This window comes from Girardinichthys multiradiatus, chromosome 22, assembly GCF_021462225.1.
Source record: "Girardinichthys multiradiatus isolate DD_20200921_A chromosome 22, DD_fGirMul_XY1, whole genome shotgun sequence".
NCBI lineage: Eukaryota > Metazoa > Chordata > Actinopteri > Cyprinodontiformes > Goodeidae > Girardinichthys > Girardinichthys multiradiatus.
This window is the reverse complement of record NC_061814.1, coordinates 23,383,111-23,402,301: the sequence shown is the minus strand read 5'-3', so window position 1 is coordinate 23,402,301 and position 19,191 is coordinate 23,383,111. Positions and strand designations below refer to the sequence as shown.

The window sequence follows — 19,191 nt, the reverse complement described above, 5'->3', positions numbered from 1 at the left end:
GTTCACAGACTATTTTGCATTGAAAACCGGCTGAATCCTTCCACAGTCAGACTTGTTGAGCTGTTATTTGGTATGCAACAGTGTAATTCAGCTGCAGTCCTGTTTGCAGTTTCCCCTCTAATAATACAACTAAATGGCTGGCCTAGTTGAAGCCTTTTGGGAATTAGTTTGCATAGAACGGGGTCCAGATGAGTTTTGCCACATCGGCGCCTCTTATTTGCCGGATTTTCTAACTATTATCTAAATTTCAATACTTCATCTTTTCTGCAAATTGAAACGATTTGAACAGCCCTCCCACACTCTGAAAACAATCACTGAGGTGCCATGAATGCTTAAATATGAGTTAAACAAGGAAACTGATGAGCTCTGCCAGCTGTTATGGTTCTCACTAACAGTTGGATGTTTAGTAATTTGTATCGCTTGCTAACAGTACAGGTCCTTCTCAAAATATTAGCATATTGTGATAAAGTTCATTATTTTCCATAATGTCATGATGAAAATTTAACATTCATATATTTTAGATTCATTGCACACTAACTGAAATATTTCAGGTCTTTTATTGTCTTAATACGGATGATTTTGGCATACAGCTCATGAAAACCCAAAATTCCTATCTCACAAAATTAGCATATCATTAAAAGGGTCTCTAAATGAGCTATGAACCTAATCATCTGAATCAACGAGTTAACTCTAAACACCTGCAAAAAATTCCTGAGGCCTTTAAAACTCCCAGCCTGGTTCATCATTCAAAACCCCAATCATGGGTAAGACTGCCGACCTGACTGCTGTCCAGAAGGCCACTATTGACACCCTCAAACAAAAGGGTAAGACACAGAAAGAAATTTCTGAACGAATAGGCTGTTCCCAGAGTGCTGTATCAAGGCACCTCAGTGGGAAGTCTGTTGGAAGGAAAAAGTGTGGCAGAAAACGCTGCACAACGAGAAGAGGTGACCAGACCCTGAGGAAGATTGTGGAGAAGGGCCGATTCCAGACCTTGGGGGACCTGCGGAAGCAGTGGACTGAGTCTGAAGTAGAAACATCCAGAGCCACCGTGCACAGGCGTGTGCAGGAAATGGGCTACAGGTTCCGCATTCCCCAGACCTGGGCTACAGAGAAGCAGCACTGGACTGTTGCTCAGTGGTCCAAAGTACTTTTTTCGGATGAAAGCAAATTCTGCATGTCATTCGGAAATCAAGGTGCCAGAGTCTGGAGGAAGACTGGGGAGAAGGAAATGCCAAAATGCCAGAAGTCCAGTGTCAAGTACCCACAGTCAGTGATGGTCTGGGGTGCCGTGTCAGCTGCTGGTGTTGGTCCACTGTGTTTTATCAAGGGCAGGGTCAATGCAGCTAGCTATCAGGAGATTTTGGAGCACTTCATGCTTCCATCTGCTGAAAAGTTTTATGGAGATGAAGATTTCATTTTTCAGCACGACCTGGCACCTTCTCACAGTGCCAAAACCACTGGTAAATGGTTTACTGACCATGGTATCACTGTGCTCAATTGGCCTGCCAACTCTCCTGACCTGAACCCCATAGAGAATCTGTGGGATATTGTGAAGAGAACGTTGAGAGACTCAAGACCCAACACTCTGGATGAGCTAAAGGCCGCTATCGAAGCATCCTGGGCCTCCATAAGACCTCAGCAGTGCCACAGGCTGATTGCCTCCATGCCACGCCGCATTGAATCAGTCATTTCTGCAAGAGGATTCCCGACCAAGTATTGAGTGCATAACTGTACATGATTATTTGAAGGTTGACGTTTTTTGTATTAAAAACACTTTTCTTTTATTGGTCGGATGAAATATGCTAATTTTGTGAGATAGGAATTCTGGGTTTTCATGAGCTGTATGCCACAATCATCCGAATTAAGACAATAAAAGACCTGAAATATTTCAGTTAGTGTGCAATGAATCTAAAATATATGAATGTCAAATTTTCATCATGACATTATGGAAAATAATGAACTTTATCACAATATGCTAATATTTTGAGAAGGACCTGTAGATAAGTTTGTAGTACTGAAAGACTTGCCTTCGGAATTTCAAAACAACTTTCTTATGAAGTATTCCTGCTTTTTTTCCCCCCTGTATTTTAAATCAAATTATTATGTCTTCTAATTAAATGTTCTTATGTTTTACTTTTAAAAAGCAGATGAGTAGTTTCTCTTCGAGATGCTCAGATAACACGAAACAATGTGACTTAGCTTAAACATGTAAATTCCAGGTTATCTATATTTATGTCTGTACACTTGGTGCAATATTTCTTTATGTGACCACACTTACTGGATAAACCTGTTTACATTTTCTACAGTAACATTTGTGTGTTCCTCTATTCTTTACATGCAACATATCTATCTATGCTCTAATACGTACAAATATAAATACACATTAAAAAAAAACAGACATAGTTTACTTCTCTCTCTCGTCGTCTTCCGCTTATCCGGAACCGAGATGCCCAAGCCTCCTGAACCAGCTCCTCTCGATGTGGAGGAGCAGCGGCTCTACTCCGAGCTCCTCCCGGATGGCAGAGCTCCTCACCCTATCTCTAAGGGAGTGCCCAGCCACCCTACAGAGGAAGCTAATTTCAGCCGCTTGTATCCGGGATCTCGTTCTTTCGGTAATGACCGAAAGTTCATTGCCATAGGTGAAGGTAGGAACGTAGACCGACCGGTAAATTGAGAGCTTTGCTTTTCGGCTCAGCTCTCTCTTCACCACAACGGACCGGTACAGCGCCCCCATCACTGCGGCAGCCGCACCAATCCGTTTGTCGATCTCCCGCTCCATTCTTCCCTCACTTGTGAACAAGACCCCAAGATACTTGAACTCCTCCACTTGAGGCAGGAACTCCCCTCCAACCTGAAGAGGACAAGCCACCGTTTTCCAGTCGAGAACCATGGCCTCGGACTTGGAGGAGCTGATCTTCATCCCAGCCGCTTCACACTCGGCTGCGAACCGCCACAGCGCATGCAGGACCCCGTCATCCGCAAAAAGAAGAGACGAAATCCACTGGTCCCCAAACCCGACCCCCTCCAGCCCTTGGCTGCGTCTAGAAATCCTGTCCATAAAAGTTATGAACAGGACCGGTGACAAAGGGCAGCCCTGCCGGAGTCCAACATGTACCGGGAACAGGTCCTACTTAGTGCCGGCAATGCGGACCAAACTCCTGCTCCGCTCGTACAGGGACCGGATGGCCCCTAATAAAGGGCCCCCGATTCTATACTCCTGGAGCACCCCCCACAGGGCATCACGAGGGACACAGTCGAATGCTTTCTCCAGGTCCACAAGACACATGTGGACCGGTTGGGCAAACTCCCATGAACCCTTGAGTACCCTGTAGAGGGTATAGAGCTGGTTCAGTGTTCCACGGCCGGGACGAAAACCACACTGATCCTCCTGAAGCCGAGGTTCGACTATCGGCCGGACTCTCCTCTCCAATACCCTGGTGTAGGACTTACCAGGGAGACTGAGGAATGTGATCCCCCTGTAGTTGGAACACACCCTCCGATCACCCTTCTTATGTAGGGGGACCACCACCCCAGTCTGCCAGTCCAGATGCACTGTCCCCGACCGCCACGCAATGTTGAAGAGGCGTGTCAACCATGACAGCCCCACAACATCCAGAGATTTGAGGTACTCAGGGCTGATCTCATCCACCCCCGAAGCCTTGTCACCGCGGAGCTTTTTAACTACCTCGGTGACTTCAGCCTGGGTGATGAAAGAGTCCAACCACGAGTCCCCAGCCTCTGTTTCCACCAGGGAATGCGTGATGGCAGGATTGAGGAGATCCTCGAAGTACTCCTTCCACCGCCCGATAACGTCCTCAGTCAAGGTCAGCATCCTCCCACCCCCACTATAAACAGTGTTGGCAAAGCACTGCTTCCCCCTCCTGAGGCGCCGGACGGTACAGGGTGACACGGGAGTGGATTTTCTCTCCTGTCCCATCCCGCTCCCACAGAATAATGTCTTGTCCCATCCCAATCCCAGGCCAGCATAACAAAAAAAATCCTGTCCCGTCCCACTCCTGGTAAATTGACTCCCACTCCCATCCCGCTCCCATTTAGAACGACTTCCACTCCTGTGCCACTCCCATTTTCTTTTTCTTCATTTAGTCTTTTGGGAAATTCTTTTTTTGAAGGACCAGTTAGGTCCCTGTTTTTAGCTGTAGTAAAGGCCAGTTAAAGTAAAAAGAATAATAATGAAGAAATAAAAAAATATCGAACAAGGAAACAGACCACGCCTATCTTAGCTGAATAAACAAAATGTACATAGTTGTATTTTACTCATTTATTAAGTGATTGTTTCCTTTGAACAATGACATTACTTTTATGTTTCAAGTTGCTGAAACGAAAGAGAAATGCACCTAGCAAGAGAACTGTACTTTTATCACAAAATGTCTTCTGCACCAAATAACCTTATGTTGTAGCAAAGCAGGTTACACTGCCAAATTTACCAGGCAGGTCACACTAAATGAGTTATCTTCAGAAATGTGAGTAACCAGTGACCATTCTACAGTGCAAAACAACTATACCCAGAAAATGAGTTATAAAATCTTTATAGTCAAAATGAAGACTGAGGATGATCATAAGAAGAATCATCTATACTTCTGTATGTAGCCAGTGTGATATATGACAGAAATTATTCTTAGAGAATAAAAATTAAGGAGATTACAAGTCCTGAGAACTGATGTCTGCTATTTAAAAATTAAAATACTCTGATTATATCATAGTTTTTACACACACAGAAGTAGAAAATAACTTAGCCTACATGCCCCACATTTACTGAACTCTATTAAAGGTATTTTTAGTAGCCTAGTGTATGAATAGTAATGGTAACCAGCTCATTTGGCCGTATTTGCAATTTAAAAAAACATGAGTCAAACAGAAGTCAGCAGGGTCCATTATAGCAAATGTAATACGTACATCTATGAGATAGATTTGAATTTATTTATTTCTTCTAATTTAAGAGTTAAGTCGTAGACATTCTCCTGGCGCCTGGTGGCGGCCATAGAAGACATGGCGGGTAAAGGTATGCCATTGATTGGCCTGTTCTGTTTCGATAAAATGGTGGCAGATGATGTTTTAACTTTTTCATCTGAAGTTTAGGAAGCAAGGATATTCGTTTTGTTTGTTTCCTGGATAGTTAGCCGGCCTGTCGGCAGGTCTGGGCTCAATCTGACGGCGGAGGGGAGGAGAGAAGAGGTAAGCTGGACCAGCGCAGGTCCAGCTCTCTGCTCTGCTCGCAGCCCGTCTCCGCTAAGAGACACACGAGGCGGGACACGTATGTGTGTTGGTGAGGCGGGGTGGTAGTTGTCGCTCAAAATTTAAAAACGCGGGGCACTGGTATAGGCCTTTAAATTCAGAATGTTACCTTGGGCTGCACATTATACACTGTTAAAAAAAAAAAAAAAAAAATTTTCAGGAGGGCACTTTTTTGTCCATAGGATAAAAGGGCAGATGCTCTAGCACCAGCCAGTGTCTATCTGTGCACGTCCCTGTTCTCAATGGTTCACAGCCCTGGTCCTCAGGGACCCCTTCCCTGAAAGTTTTAGATGTGTGTCTGCTCCAGAACACCTGATTCAAATTCTGACATGACCTCCTATACAGGCATCAAGAATGGAGGGTCAAACTGGACAAATTTAATACAATAAAATCATCATTAAATAAATAAATGTTGTGAATGTCCCATAAGTGAAGTAAATGTAACATGAAAGAAATGTAACATTAAATGTGCCATTAAATTAAAGGTACCATTTATTTATTTAATACATCATTAGAAACAATAAATGTACCATTATATAATGAAATGGAATATTATGCAATTAAATGTGCCACTGAATAATTAAGTATAATTTTAAAGACGACATGACGTAATTAGTGGTACACTTAATGTTTAATGATGTATTAAAATAAAATGTACATTTAATGGTACAATCAATTTTTTTCTATTTCACAACGTATTTATTTAATATCTTCCCTTGATGAAGCCTTTCAACGAGGTCCGCGAGGAGACATGGGGGAATTTTTTTTCTTTTGCGTTCGCTCGCAAAACTTTTGCGTTCCCACGCAATACTTTTTGCGTTATCTCGCAATACTTTTTGCGTTATCTCGCAATACTTTGTGGGAGACCCGTTTTTGAGATTTATTGAGTTTTATTTTGAAATTGGCCTTAAATAAAATTATCTTCAATCAGACTAAAAGACAGTTATTATCCACAAGCTGTCAAACTACTGAACTCTCGACAATAATACTGCATGAAACCACATCTGTGACACTTTATTTGCTTATTACTGCTGCATGATGTTTACTTTTTTTTACACACCATTAGTGCTTTTGTTTTTATAGGGAGTTGAACGGTTCTTCTTATCCTAAGCATTTCATCGCATTGTTGACTGCATGTTAACTATATATGACAAATAAACCATACCAATGCCATATCAGTGTTGTTTGTTTTGTGAGCAGTTTGTCATCTGTGCTGCTGTTCAAAAATGCACATCTTTCTCAAGGTGATTAACAACTTTTGCGAGCGAACGCAAAAGTATTGCGTGGGGACGCGAAAGAAAAAAAAATTCCCCCATGTCTTCTCCCGGGCTCCGTACCTTTACCTTCTACTGTGGCAAAGGCCCTTAAATCTTTACTGCATATGCGAGCAATTTTGTTGGTCAGATGAGACTTGACACGTGATGGTACTTTTGGTTTGATGAATGAAGAGATGCAGGGCTGATTTAATCCAGAATCTGCCTTACAAGTGTCCCTTAATCACTGATGTACTTGATTACAACTAAACACGTTTTACAAGCAGCAGACTGCGTGTTAACATCGCTACATTCAACTCTCCTGAAGTTCGGTAATATTTGCGACTTTCCTGTCAGCTCTATGAGTTTAATAGATAAGTCCTTACTTCTGACTTTACGTTGCAAATCCAATTTTACCACGTCCAGTTCTCCACCTGCGTTTGCTCTCTCCATTCTGAACGCAGGTGGAAAACATCGATCAGAAGCACTGTTGGCTTGTGGGTTGTGTAGTTCGATTAACTCGCATTATAGTATAGGCTTCTTGGAAAAAAACTACACAATGGCGGCGTCGAGCCAAGTTTTTTTTTTCTTAAAGTTTATAACAAAGTTTCAGTTTTACATTTCCAAAGACAATTGATCCTAGTTTATTTTCCCTCCTATTGGTTAGCTCCCGCTCCCGTCTGCTCCCGTTCATTTTTTATCCTGTACCGTCCCAATCACGTGATCTTTACTGATCCTGTCTCCCATCCTGTGGGATTCCCGAAAAAATGTCAGCCTCTACCGGACGGTTTGCCAGAATCGCTTCGAGGCCAACTGGTAGTCCTTCTCCATGGCCTCACCGAACTCCTCCCAGGCCCGAGTTTTTGCCTCTGCCACAGCCCGGGCCGCAGCACGCTTGGCCTCACGATACCCGTCAGCCGCCTCAGGAGTCCCACAAGCCAACCACAGCCGATAGGACTCCTTCTTCAGCTTGATAGCATCCCTTACTGCCGGTGTCCACCACCGGGTTCTGGGATTGCCGCTGCGACAGGCACCGCAGACCTTACGGCCGCAGCTACGGGCAGCAGCATCGACAATAGATGCGGAGAACATGGTCCACTCGGACTCTATGTCTCCAACATCCCCCGGAATCTGGTCAAAGCTCTCCCGGAGGTGGGAGTTGAATACATCCCTGGCCGAGGGCTCCTCCAGGCGTTCCTAGCAGACCCTCACTATGCGCTTGGGCCTGCCAAGTCTGTCCAGCTTTCTCCTCCTTCAGCGGATCCAACTCACCACCAGGTGGTGATCAGTGGACAGCTCAGCCTCTCTCTTCACCCGAGTGTCCAAAACATGCGGCCGAAGGTCTGATGATACGACAACAAAGTCGATCATAGACCTCCTGCCTAGGTTGTCCTGGTGCCAAGTGCACTGATGGACACCCTTATGTTTGAACATGGTGTTCGTTATGGACAATCCGTGACTAGCACAGAAGTCCAATAACAAAACACTACTCGGATTCAGATCGGGGAGGCCATTCCTCCCGATCACACCTCTCCAGGTGTCACTGTCGCTTCCCACGTGGGCGTTGAAGTCCCCCAGCTGAGTAATGGAGTCCCTGGGGGGGGCGCTATCCAGCACCCCCGACAGGGACACCAAGAAGGCCGGGTACTCTGCACTACCGCTCGGCCGGTAGGCCGAAACGATACTCGTAGACCTGTCCCCAACCCGAAGGCGCAGGGATGCGACCCTCTCATTCACTGGGGTAACCAAACACTGGACGGCTGAGTTGGGGGGCGACAAGCAAACCCACCCCAGCCCGCCGCCTCTCCCCGTGGGCCACTCCAGCGTAGAAGAGAGTCCAACCCCTCTCGAGATGGGTTCCAGAGCCCACGCTGTGTGTGGAGGCGAGCCCGACTATTTCTAGTTGATATCTCTCGACCTCCCGCACAAGCTCAGGCTCCTTCCCCCCCAGCGAGGTGACATTCCACGTCCCGAGAGCCAGCCTAAGCATCCGGGGATTGGGCCGCTGAGGTCTCCACCTTCGTCCGCCACCCAATCCTCTTTGCACCGGTCCCTCACGGTTCCCCCTGTAGGTGGTGGGCCCACTGGGGGATGGCCTCGCGTCTCTCGTTCGGGCTTGGCCCGGCCGGGTCCCGTGAGGAGCAACAGCCACCAGGCAGGCGCTCTCCGACGAGTCCCGACCCCAGGCCTGGCTCCAGGGTGGGACCCCGGCTCCGCCGTACCGGCCGACGTCACGTGCCTCGATATTTTAGTCCTCATGAAGGATTCTTGAACTGCTCTTTGTCTGACCTGTCACCTAGAACCTGTTTGCCATGGGAGACCCTACCAGGGGTATTTAGGCCCCAGACAACATAGCCTCTAGGATCATTTGAGCACCCAAACCCCTCCACCACGTTAAGGTGGTGGTTCAAGCAGGGGCATAGTTTACTTATATTTTATAATTTAGGATATATGTTTCTATTTATTTCCGCATGTATATATTTTTACAACATTTTTCGGGCTATTTGTGCTTTTTACTGCTGGTACACTGCCCACTGAGAACTCATTTGTCCCCACTGAGGGCCAATTGAAAAGTTATTCTACTCCATTCAGCTGAAACCTCTTTATTTTGTTTTTCTGCAGCTCCCGTCTTGATCCCGCCAGCACTCAGTCAACTCCACAGGGAAGTGGGACTGCGACTCCGGACAGTCACTCTGCTATTGATACGCTCAGCGAGCAGGACGAGGGCACACTCACTCCCTCATCCAAGCAGACCACTCCTACCACCAGCCCTAACAGCTTTGTTAGGTAAATATGTACAAAAGTTGAGTTAAAAAATTATCTCCCTAAATAAAAACCTTATCATTTGAAACGGTCTCTTATCCTCCAGAGTGCCATTTGAGAGCAACAGGAAGGTTGGTGAGCCCCGACTTGTGACGGTCCACAGGCCTGGGGTAGAGGTGGGAGTCACTCTCTGTGGGGGGAACCTGCGGGGCGTCTACATTGAGAGTTTGGATGAGGACAGTCCTGCAAGAGGCCCTAATGGGCTTCTTCCTGGGGATCTCATCCTGGAGGTATAAACATATGTATCATAAAATAATTTTGCAACACAATACACGGTTTTTTCATGCTGTTGTCAAAGAGTTGCTCCTTCAGGAGACAAATGGAGATTTTGATTTGGTTTTTCTTTAGAAGTAAAGAAATGTGGTGGGATTGCTATTTATGAAGGGGGCTGTAGGTTTTCAGCCCTAATAAGCAGTGTGTTCCTCTGTTCCTTTAAACTTCGACCCTGCCAGAGGGTGCTGGCATTTTACTTCATGTCATTAAATTTCATTGATCTGCTCAGTCTCCTTCCACATTGGTAATCTCTCTAGAACGCCATAAATTCTTGATAGACATTTCTTGGCATGCTCCTACTTAAGCTCTCTGCCACAGAGAGTCTGCTGTGTAAATTGCCATGCAGGTCTGTCATTCAATCTCCTTATTTGTTTTTCTTCCTATGTGGCACAAATCAATACTGCGACACTTTAATGGTGCTGAAAGTTTGGAGGAAATGTAGCTGTATATTAGTAGAGCCTTCACAGTCAGGGGAAAAAATATTTTTACAGTCATCAGTTCTTCCTTTGAGTCATATATTTTTATGATGCAAGATTCTTTCTCGTCTGTGTTCTTGTTGTAACTTTGTTTCCTTATTTCCTCTCTATGTTTCAGTATAACTTGGTGAACATGAAGAATAAGACAGCTGAAGAGGTGTACGTTGAGATGCTGAAACCAGCCGAGACGGTTACATTAAAGGTGCAGCATCGGCCCGATGATTTCAACACGATCAAAGACTCACCAGGAGACGGCTTTTATATTAGGTGTGTATTTCCATGAATAAGGAAGCACCTCAATATATTAGAATATCCTCAAGTCATTTTTTTTAGTAGTTCATTTTTAAAAATCTATATACGATATATATTCATTACACAGTGATATATTTGAAATTCTAAATTTTTTGTGGCACTAGTGGTCTTTATTTTTATTTTTTTCAAAGTAGACAGACAACAAGTGGGGTGTAGAGAGGGATAAGACAATGGAGCACAGGTCTCTGGGGTTGGGAGTTGAACCTGGGACGGCTTCTTCGAGGACCAAAGCCTCCGCACATGGGTTGCACGCTCCACCGCCACGCCATGCGCTGCACCCGCAGAGTGATTTATTTTAAGCATTTATTTTTCATTTTGATGTTTTAGGTAATTGAAAACCAGTAATTGTTTCTCAGAAAATTTGAATGTTACTTTAAAAAGTATTAAAACAGAAATGTAATGTTACTGAAAATCAGAAAGAAGACCGTTTACTTTACCTCTGTCTAGCAGACAGTTATTGGCACCCTCTACAAGGAGTGCTGTTTCCTGGAAGGTGAGTGGAAGGAAAAGTTTGGTCTGAACCAGAGAAAACCATAGAAGTGCCTAAACGGGTTAACCGCACTGTTACTTAGTGATCCAAAGTCCTCTTTTTCAGATAAAAGTAAATTTTGGGTTATGAAAAATCAAGGTCTCTGAGTCTGGAGGAGGAGCGCTCCTTGATTGACCAGCAACCCTCTGGGATGACTATGACCATACACTTTTTTCCTTCCTCTCAACTTTCTATAATATGCTTGGGAACAGCACTTCTTGTAGATGGTACTGTTTGCTGGACAACTGTCAAGACAGCCGTCTTTCCCGTGATTGTAAGGGCCACAACATGACTAACAGTTCTGTATTAAAAATCTTGGCTCTTTTATAGTATTCTAATTTGATGAGGAACTGAATTTCTGGTTTTAATTAGCTGCAAGCCATAATCAGAATTAACAGAAATAAATGCTTGAAATATATCACTGTGTGTAAATAATCAATTTTATACCAATTTCACTTTTTGAATTGAATTACTGAAATAAAAAAAACCCTTTTGTTAGTATTCAGATTTAATTTTCATATCGCAAATGAGCCTATACTATCTGGGTTTTCTCTAATACAGTACAGAAAAGGACCTCAATTTCTCCATAATAGCTTTGTTGCTCTCTATCATGCTATATATAGACTAAGAAGCCCTTTGGACAGTTTGTCCCATTCCTACATAGCCAATTATGTCCCAGATCCATCGTGTTACTGCAGTGATTCTAATTTGCCATCACTTAAGGTCATCTAACCCTTTTTGTTCTTATTGTTTTCTTTGATCCTTAAAATCACACTGCACCCAAAAGGAAAAGGAGGCTGAATTAGTTTGGTTTTATTCTTGGTGTGTTGCCACAACTGCCTCAGTCACTTGTCATATAGGCAGGCAGGTTTCTGATGTCATCTGCAGTAAATACACTCAGCTTGCCTGGCTGACGCAGATAGGCCGCTTGGAAATAACTTGTGAGCCTCCAGCAAGACTTCAAGCAAGGGCTTTGGTGTTGATAGGTAAACTTGCTCTGTGGTTGCTTCGTCACCCTACTTCTTGCATTGTAGATTCTTAATCGTGTTCTCCTCATACCTCATCTCCTCTTCCATTTTTATCAGCTTCACGCTCCTCTCCATGCCCTCATACCGCCCTTCCCTTAATAACTCCCTATCTATCTTTGTCTCTGCCTCCCAACAGAGCACTTTACGACAGGGTGGGGGAGGCTGAAGGAGACCTCAGTTTTAAGAAGGATGACATCCTTTATGTGGATGAGTCGTTACCAAAGGGCAGCTTTGGGACCTGGATGGCCTGGCAGCTAGATGAGAACGCACAGCAGATCCAGAGAGGACAGATCCCCAGCAAATACATGTGGGTGGAAAAAGCAGAGTGCAAGTCACTAGAGATGCACCGATTAGAAAGTTTGTAGCCGATTTCTCATAACAGATTTTAGCAGATTATGATTTCAATTTTGAAAATTAAAAGAAATGAGTAAGGAGTTGACATTTAAGCTGTTATTTAAGGGTTCAAACATCTTGCCATATGCAAGACAGCAAGCTACAACAGCGAGCAAGAATGTACACGTTTTCATATCAAATATGTCTGTAAAACATATGAGACGTCACCTCCAAGCGATCTGAGATCCACGTTTTCAGCACAAACAAAGCAGACTAGCGGAGGAAACAGATTGTGGTCCCTTTAAAGCAGACCAAATAGCTCTGGCGTGAAAGCACCCTGATCCCTGTAGTTAGTGGAGCTTCTTATTCTGAGATATGCAAAAGACTGCCAACATTTTCAAATTCGCCATGTTCTATAAGCTGAGATGGTCTCATCAAAAGCAAGACGTTTAGCATGAAGACTGCCTTTGTTTCAGCAGCCCGAATGAATAGTCAATGTTCTTCCCTAGAATATTTTTTCTAGAGGCTTCTTATTCCTTCTCTGCTTCCTTTGAGGCGTTTTTTGATTTTAAACAAGCACTGAGACTAAAATAATAGCTACCTTCGAGGCTTCTTCCCTCAGTAACAACTGCAGCTCTGAAAAGAGTTCTTGTAAGTGCAACCTGGATGCACTTGGTATGGTGCATTTACTGGTCAGAAAAATTATTGTATTTTTAGTTTTTGACCTGTCATTAAATCAAGCAAAAATCATCCAATTTTGGTCATCAGCAAATTTCTCGGTGCATCTCTAGCAAATACACACACCCAGTATACAGGCTTTTTAGTTTGGAGACCTTTACAGAAAGTGTTTGTGTGTATGTGTGCCTGTGTGATATAGGATGGACCAAGAGTTTTATCGCAGACACAGTGTGACAGAAATGAAGGAAGATTCCAGCAAGACCCTCTCTGCAGCCGCCCGCCGATCCTTTTTCAGAAGAAAACAGAAACACAAACGCAGCAGCTCCAAAGACAGTAAAGAGATGGTGGCTCTGGACACAATCAGCACTGATTCCATCCCCTTCCTGGATGGTGAGGAAAAGGGATTGTAGTATGGGTACGAACAGCAGGAGGAATTATACTTTACCTGTGCCTTTCTTTTTTTTCCCCAGACTGTGTCAGCCTGGCATACCAGCGGGTCCAGAAGGTGGATTGCACCTCTCTCCGACCGGTACTCGTACTGGGGCCTCTCAGTGACCCAGTGAAGGAGATGCTGGTTAAAGAATCTCCTGGGAAGTTCTGCAGATGCCTGCTGGGTGAGATCCCCTCAGATGTTTCACTTTGGACTTTAAAGATTCTGACCAGGAGGAGGAGACTCATAAATTGTTTTTTATTTGTTTTGCCACGCCTGCAGAGGTGATGAAGGCCTCCCAGCAAGCCATCGAGCGTGGCGTCAAAGATTGCCTCTTTATCGATTACAAGCGCAGGAGTGGACATTTCGATGTCACCACCGTTGCTTCTATAAAGGAAATAACAGATAAGGTATTCATCACCTCCTTCACTTTTTTTGTCTTTTATCAGGAACCGAGTGGCTTCTATCTGTCCTTAATCTCTGCTTTTACTCGTAAATCATCTGGATTACTGCTTATCAATCTTGGATTCTGTTGAATACAAATTCTTGCTGGCAACATCAACTTGTTTGCTTTTTTTTATGTAAAATTCCAGGGCTGTCATTGTTTGCTTGACATCGCCCCGCACGCCATCGAAAGGCTCCACAGTGTTCACATCTATCCTATTGTTGTCTTCATCCGCTACAAAAACGCCAAGCAGATTAAGTAAGTTTCATGACCGAGATTAGGAGAGGATGATAATGGGGATGCGCTGTCTGCGTTGTGTGTGTGTGTGTGTGTGTGTGTGTGTGTGGGTGTGTGTGGGTGTGTGTGGGTGTGTGTGTGTGTGTGTGTGTGGCTAATATAATAAAGGAGCAGGATAAACATTCACTTTACACTTTACATATCCAAGGCTTGTTTTAAAAAAAATCTCCTGGGAAGTACATATTACAGGTCCTTCTCAAAATATTAGCATATTGTGATAAAGTTAATTATTTTCCATAATATCATGATGAAAATTTAACATTCATATATTTTAGATTCATTGCACACTAACTGAACTATTTCAGGTCTTTTATTGTCTTAATACGGATGATTGTGGCATACAGCTCATGAAAACCCAAAATTCCTATCTCACAAAATTAGCATATTTCATCCGATCAATAAAAGAAAGGTGTTTTTAATACAAAAAACGTCAACCTTCAAATAATCATGTACAGTTATGTACTCAATACTTGGTTGGGAATCCTTTTGCAGAAATGACTGCTTCAATGTGGCGTGGCATGGAGGCAATCAGCCTGTGGCACTGCTGAGGTCTTATGGAGGCCCAGGATGCTTCAATAGCGGCCTTTAGCTCATCCAGAGTGTTGGGTCTTGAGTCTCTCAACGTTCTCTTCACAATATCCCACAGATTCTCTATGGGGTTCAGGTCAGGAGAGTTGGCAGGCCAATTGAGCACAGTGATACCATGGTCAGTAAACCATTTACCAGTGGTTTTGGCACTGTGAGCAGGTGCCAGGTCGTGCTGAAAAATGAAATCTTCATCTCCATAAAGCTTTTCAGCAGATGGAAGCATGAAGTGCTCCAAAATCTCCTGATAGCTAGCTGCATTGACCCTGCCCTTGATAAAACACAGTGGACCAACACCAGCAGCTGACACGGCACCCCAGACCATCACTGACTGTGGGTACTTGACACTGGACTTCTGGCATTTTGGCATTTCCTTCTCCCCAGTCTTCCTTCAGACTCTGGCACCTTGATTTCCGAATGACATGCAGAATTTGCTTTCATCTGAAAAAAGTACTTTGGACCACTGAGCAACAGTCCAGTGCTGCTTCTCTGTAGCCCAGGTCAGGCGCTTCTGCCGCTGTTTCTGGTTCAAAAGTGGCTTGACCTGGGGAATGCGGCACCTGTGGCCCATTTCCTGCACACGCCTGTGCACGGTGGCTCTGGATGTTTCTACTCCAGACTCAGTCCACTGCTTCCGCAGGTCCCCCAAGGTCTGGAATCAGCCCTTCTCCACAATCTTCCTCAGGGTCCGGTCACCTCTTCTCGTTGTGCAGCGTTTTCTGCCACACTTTTTCCTTCCCACAGACTTCCCACTGAGGTGCCTTGATGCAGCACTCTGGGAACAGCCTATTTGTTCAGAAATTTCTTTCTGTGTCTTACCCTCTTGCTTGAGGGTGTCAATAGTGGCCTTCTGGACAGCAGTCAGGTCGGCAGTCTTACCCATGATTGGGGTTTTGAGTGATGAACCAGGCTGGGAGTTTTAAAGACCTCAGGAATCTTTTGCAGGTGTTTAGAGTTAACTTGTTGATTCAGATGATTAGGTTCATAGCTCGTTTAGAGACCCTTTTAATAATATGCTAATTTTGTGAGATAGGAATTTTGGGTTTTCATAAGCTGTATGCCAAAATCATCCGTATTAAGACAATAAAAGACCTGAAATATTGCAGTTAGTGTGCAATGAATCTAAAATATATGAATGTTACATTTTCATCATTACATTATGGAAAATAATGAACTTTATCACAATATGCTAATATTTTGAGAAGGACCTGTATATAGAAAATAACTGAATTATTGTGGGTTTTTCTTAAATAAATTAACACCATGCAACCAAACAGGGATTTAAAGAGTCAGAATGTTAAAACTGATTAATATTTGCTATTATTTTATATTTGATCAAATAGATCAGGCCTGAATCTATTTGATAAAATAGAAGTTGACTGAAGTTGCTCAAAATATTTAACCAAAAGATGCAAAACAATATTAATCCACAATAATTTTATAGCTGTTTTTGAAGTGAACATTTTTTATCCATAATGAATGAAGAGGTGGTACATTTTATGTCAGATGCTGCACAAAACTAATAATATTGAAATGTTTAAGTGCTTAAATTCCTAATTTTAAGTAATGAAAATATGCTAAGTTGATGCATAGGACAGTTCATTATGACTATCTTCTGTTTATATTTTTCCTCACAGGGAACAGAAGGATCCCATTTTTCTGCGAGATAAGATATCTCAAAAACATTCCAAGGAGCAATTTGAAAGCGCACAGAAGATAGAGCAGGAATACAGCAAATTCTTCACAGGTTCGTATAGTCAGTAAACAGCAGCACACTAAAAGGTAACATGAAAGTTTTTGTAATGTGATCTATGATCTGTCAACTTTAGACAACTCCTTCTATTCTTTTCAGGTATTGTCCAAGGCGGCAACCTCCCGTACATTTGCACTCAGATCACCACTATAGTTGATCAAGAACAAAGTAAAGTCCTGTGGACTCCACTTGGCTCCCCCTAGAGGAGACTGGCCGACACTACAGCGAGCCATGGCTCTGCTCTTCATTCCCCAAACACTAATTAACTCTTTCACACTTTACCAATAGGTACACTACAATGAGCTAGTTGTATAAATTATTGATATTTTTTATTTTTATTTTGTCTTTGTTATGTTTTATAATCGGTCTCCTTTATCTCTGATGAACTCTGAAGCAGGTTGATAGCATTGGGTATTAACGTTAAGGTTCAATCAGTCTTCCTTGAGGATTTCTGTGGGTGTGTTTGTTATGCTGCACTGTACGCGTCTGTTTACAGTCCTAAGATAATTCTGAATATCGATGTTCAATATTTGCTAGAATGAGTCTCCTGTGACCATAAATCTCAACACTAATGAAGTTCTGCTGCTTCTGACATTTGTGGTTTCCCTACAAATATGCACCTATTTGATGATGACTGACAACTAATTATAATTTATTTTAATTTCGTTTTTGGTTTTTAGTGCACGTGAGGGTTTAAAAGTGAGAACACAGCTTTATGACTAAGCTGTAATGACAGTTTCTGCAGAGATGCATGAAGGTTTGTAGCAGAGACGCAGTGCTATGGAAGTGGAACACCAGCATCAAGATCAATCATTACTTTTCTTCAAAAGTGCAAATGCATTTAACCTCTTTAACATATGTAGCTGTGGGATTGATGAAGCCGCCTGCCACCAGTGTCTCATGTTTCGCTCTATGCATTGTTCCCATAGCAGCTGGGTTTGTGGACAGTTAGAAGGCCTTTCAGAATTGCCTTTACAAAAGAAAATGAATCTGAAACCAGCCCTGGGTCATTTAACCCTAATTAGGACAAGTTTTAGATTTTTTAACAGTCTACCTTAACCTGTTGTAGACTAGATGATGAAGGGGCTGATTTGAGACCAGCACAGTTTAGAGCGAGTAAGACTGGTGAGGCTTTGAAGTGAGGTCGACGCGGCGGCCAACAGGTTAACTCCTCAGAATGCACTCCAGGTTAAGACTAACCACTGTGTAACGGTCATTCTGTTCCTTTAACACATATTTAACAATAAAGAGTATACCACATCTATAGTATGCAGACAAATCTGGGAAGAAAACGTATTTAACTGTATATTAATTGTATTGTCACTTGGTAATACTCCTGCGAGTGTTTGGCAGTCATGTCATGTCTCATCAGGTTTTTAGCATGTTTTTATGTTATTCCTTGTTGTTGGTTGTCAGTCACTTATCACCGTATTCAATTTAAAGACACTATAAGGCATAGTTTGCAGGGTAATACCTTTTAGGGGTTCTCCTGAAACATCTCTAAATGTAAGTGACTTTTAACTGTTATTTGTTCAGTTTTTTTATTCAGGATGCAAATAATAAATCCCTTCAAAACATGAACACCCTTCATTAAAGCTATATCCTGCATCTTGTTGTGCCAAAATCCAGTGAAACACCTTTATCCTTATATAATACCTTATATTTCCGTTTTGCACTCGTTTATCTGTGAACCTTAAACATGTAACTGCTCTAAGGTTTCCAGTGTACTACACATAGGTACTATAATTTCTACTGTAACTAATTCATGTTTTTTTATGTTTCACATCAGTTCCTTACATTTCATTATGGCCTTTTTTAAATTCTTGATTGTGACGGATCACTGATTATTTGAGTTATTAAAAAAGGGATCTGTTCTTGCACATTTTCAATGCAAATTTGTCCATGAGTGTGACTATTGGGCTAAAGGAAAATAAGCAAATTGTAATATTATTTTTCTGAGTAGTTAGGGTAAACCAACTTTAGAGCGAGATGCAACATGAGATGGTTGTGTGTTTTAGGGAAAAGGTCTTTAGAGTCTAGATGCCAGGTACTGATTGAACTCTTTTCTTTTATTAAAAAAATGATTTGTAAGTTGAGAGATTAACATGAGAATAAACTCATTTTCTGTATCACAACACACTCAATCTGCATCCTAGTCTATTTTTCTTTTTAAATAAAATAAAATAGTCCTGTAAAACTTTCTGTCTTAGAAAATGTACTGTATTTTCAACATGCTATTGTGTCTCCTCACAAAATATAAAATGTTATGTTTAGGCTTGGGACAAAAAGAAAATTTTTGTGTCCTCAGAATTGCTAAAGGACAAAAGCCCAGTCTATGTCGATAGGAAAAAGTGCTGATAAAATGCACTCAATAGCAGAGATTAGATAAGCAAGTGTGACAAAATCTGTGTGGATCTCAGAGAGCTGAATGTGGCATTTTCTCCAAAATAAAATATGGAAAAAGACCAGCACATCAGTTCTGTCCCCATGGATGTCAGATGTACATTGTTGCCATTTTATATCTTTCCACCAAAAATCCACAACAAGCTTTTAAAAATAATCTCTCAAGTACGGTATTTAGGCTAACTGTACTTTAGTCACATAAGTAGCTGTGAGGGGATTTGATGTACTCTTCTATATCATTCATAATATCCAGTTAAAAACTTTTGAAGGCCAAAAAATAAAAGTATCAAAAAAAAACATTATTCCCAATTAGTGTT

The 19,191-nt window shown here is 42.6% G+C and overlaps 1 protein-coding gene across 5 annotated transcripts in view; it reads left to right on the top strand.

Annotated features, from left to right (window-relative positions):
- dlg5a (discs, large homolog 5a (Drosophila)) overlaps positions 1–18,615 on the top strand; it is a 63,429-nt gene extending 44,814 nt beyond the window's left edge. For 4 of the 5 annotated variants that reach the window (XM_047351378.1, XM_047351377.1, XM_047351379.1 and 1 more), the window contains 10 exons: positions 9,132–9,296; positions 9,379–9,562; positions 10,200–10,348; positions 12,087–12,257; positions 13,161–13,351; positions 13,432–13,575; positions 13,674–13,801; positions 13,985–14,094; positions 16,356–16,465; positions 16,571–18,615. In XM_047351378.1, coding sequence (XP_047207334.1) covers positions 9,132–9,296; positions 9,379–9,562; positions 10,200–10,348; positions 12,087–12,257; positions 13,161–13,351; positions 13,432–13,575; positions 13,674–13,801; positions 13,985–14,094; positions 16,356–16,465; positions 16,571–16,674 — 1,456 coding nt within the window. In that variant the 3' untranslated portion in view covers positions 16,675–18,615. The remainder of the gene's footprint in view (positions 1–9,131; positions 9,297–9,378; positions 9,563–10,199; positions 10,349–12,086; positions 12,258–13,160; positions 13,352–13,431; positions 13,576–13,673; positions 13,802–13,984; positions 14,095–16,355; positions 16,466–16,570) is intronic. The other variant, XM_047351380.1, reaches the window with a different exon arrangement.
- Positions 18,616–19,191: the final 576 nt, after the last annotated feature.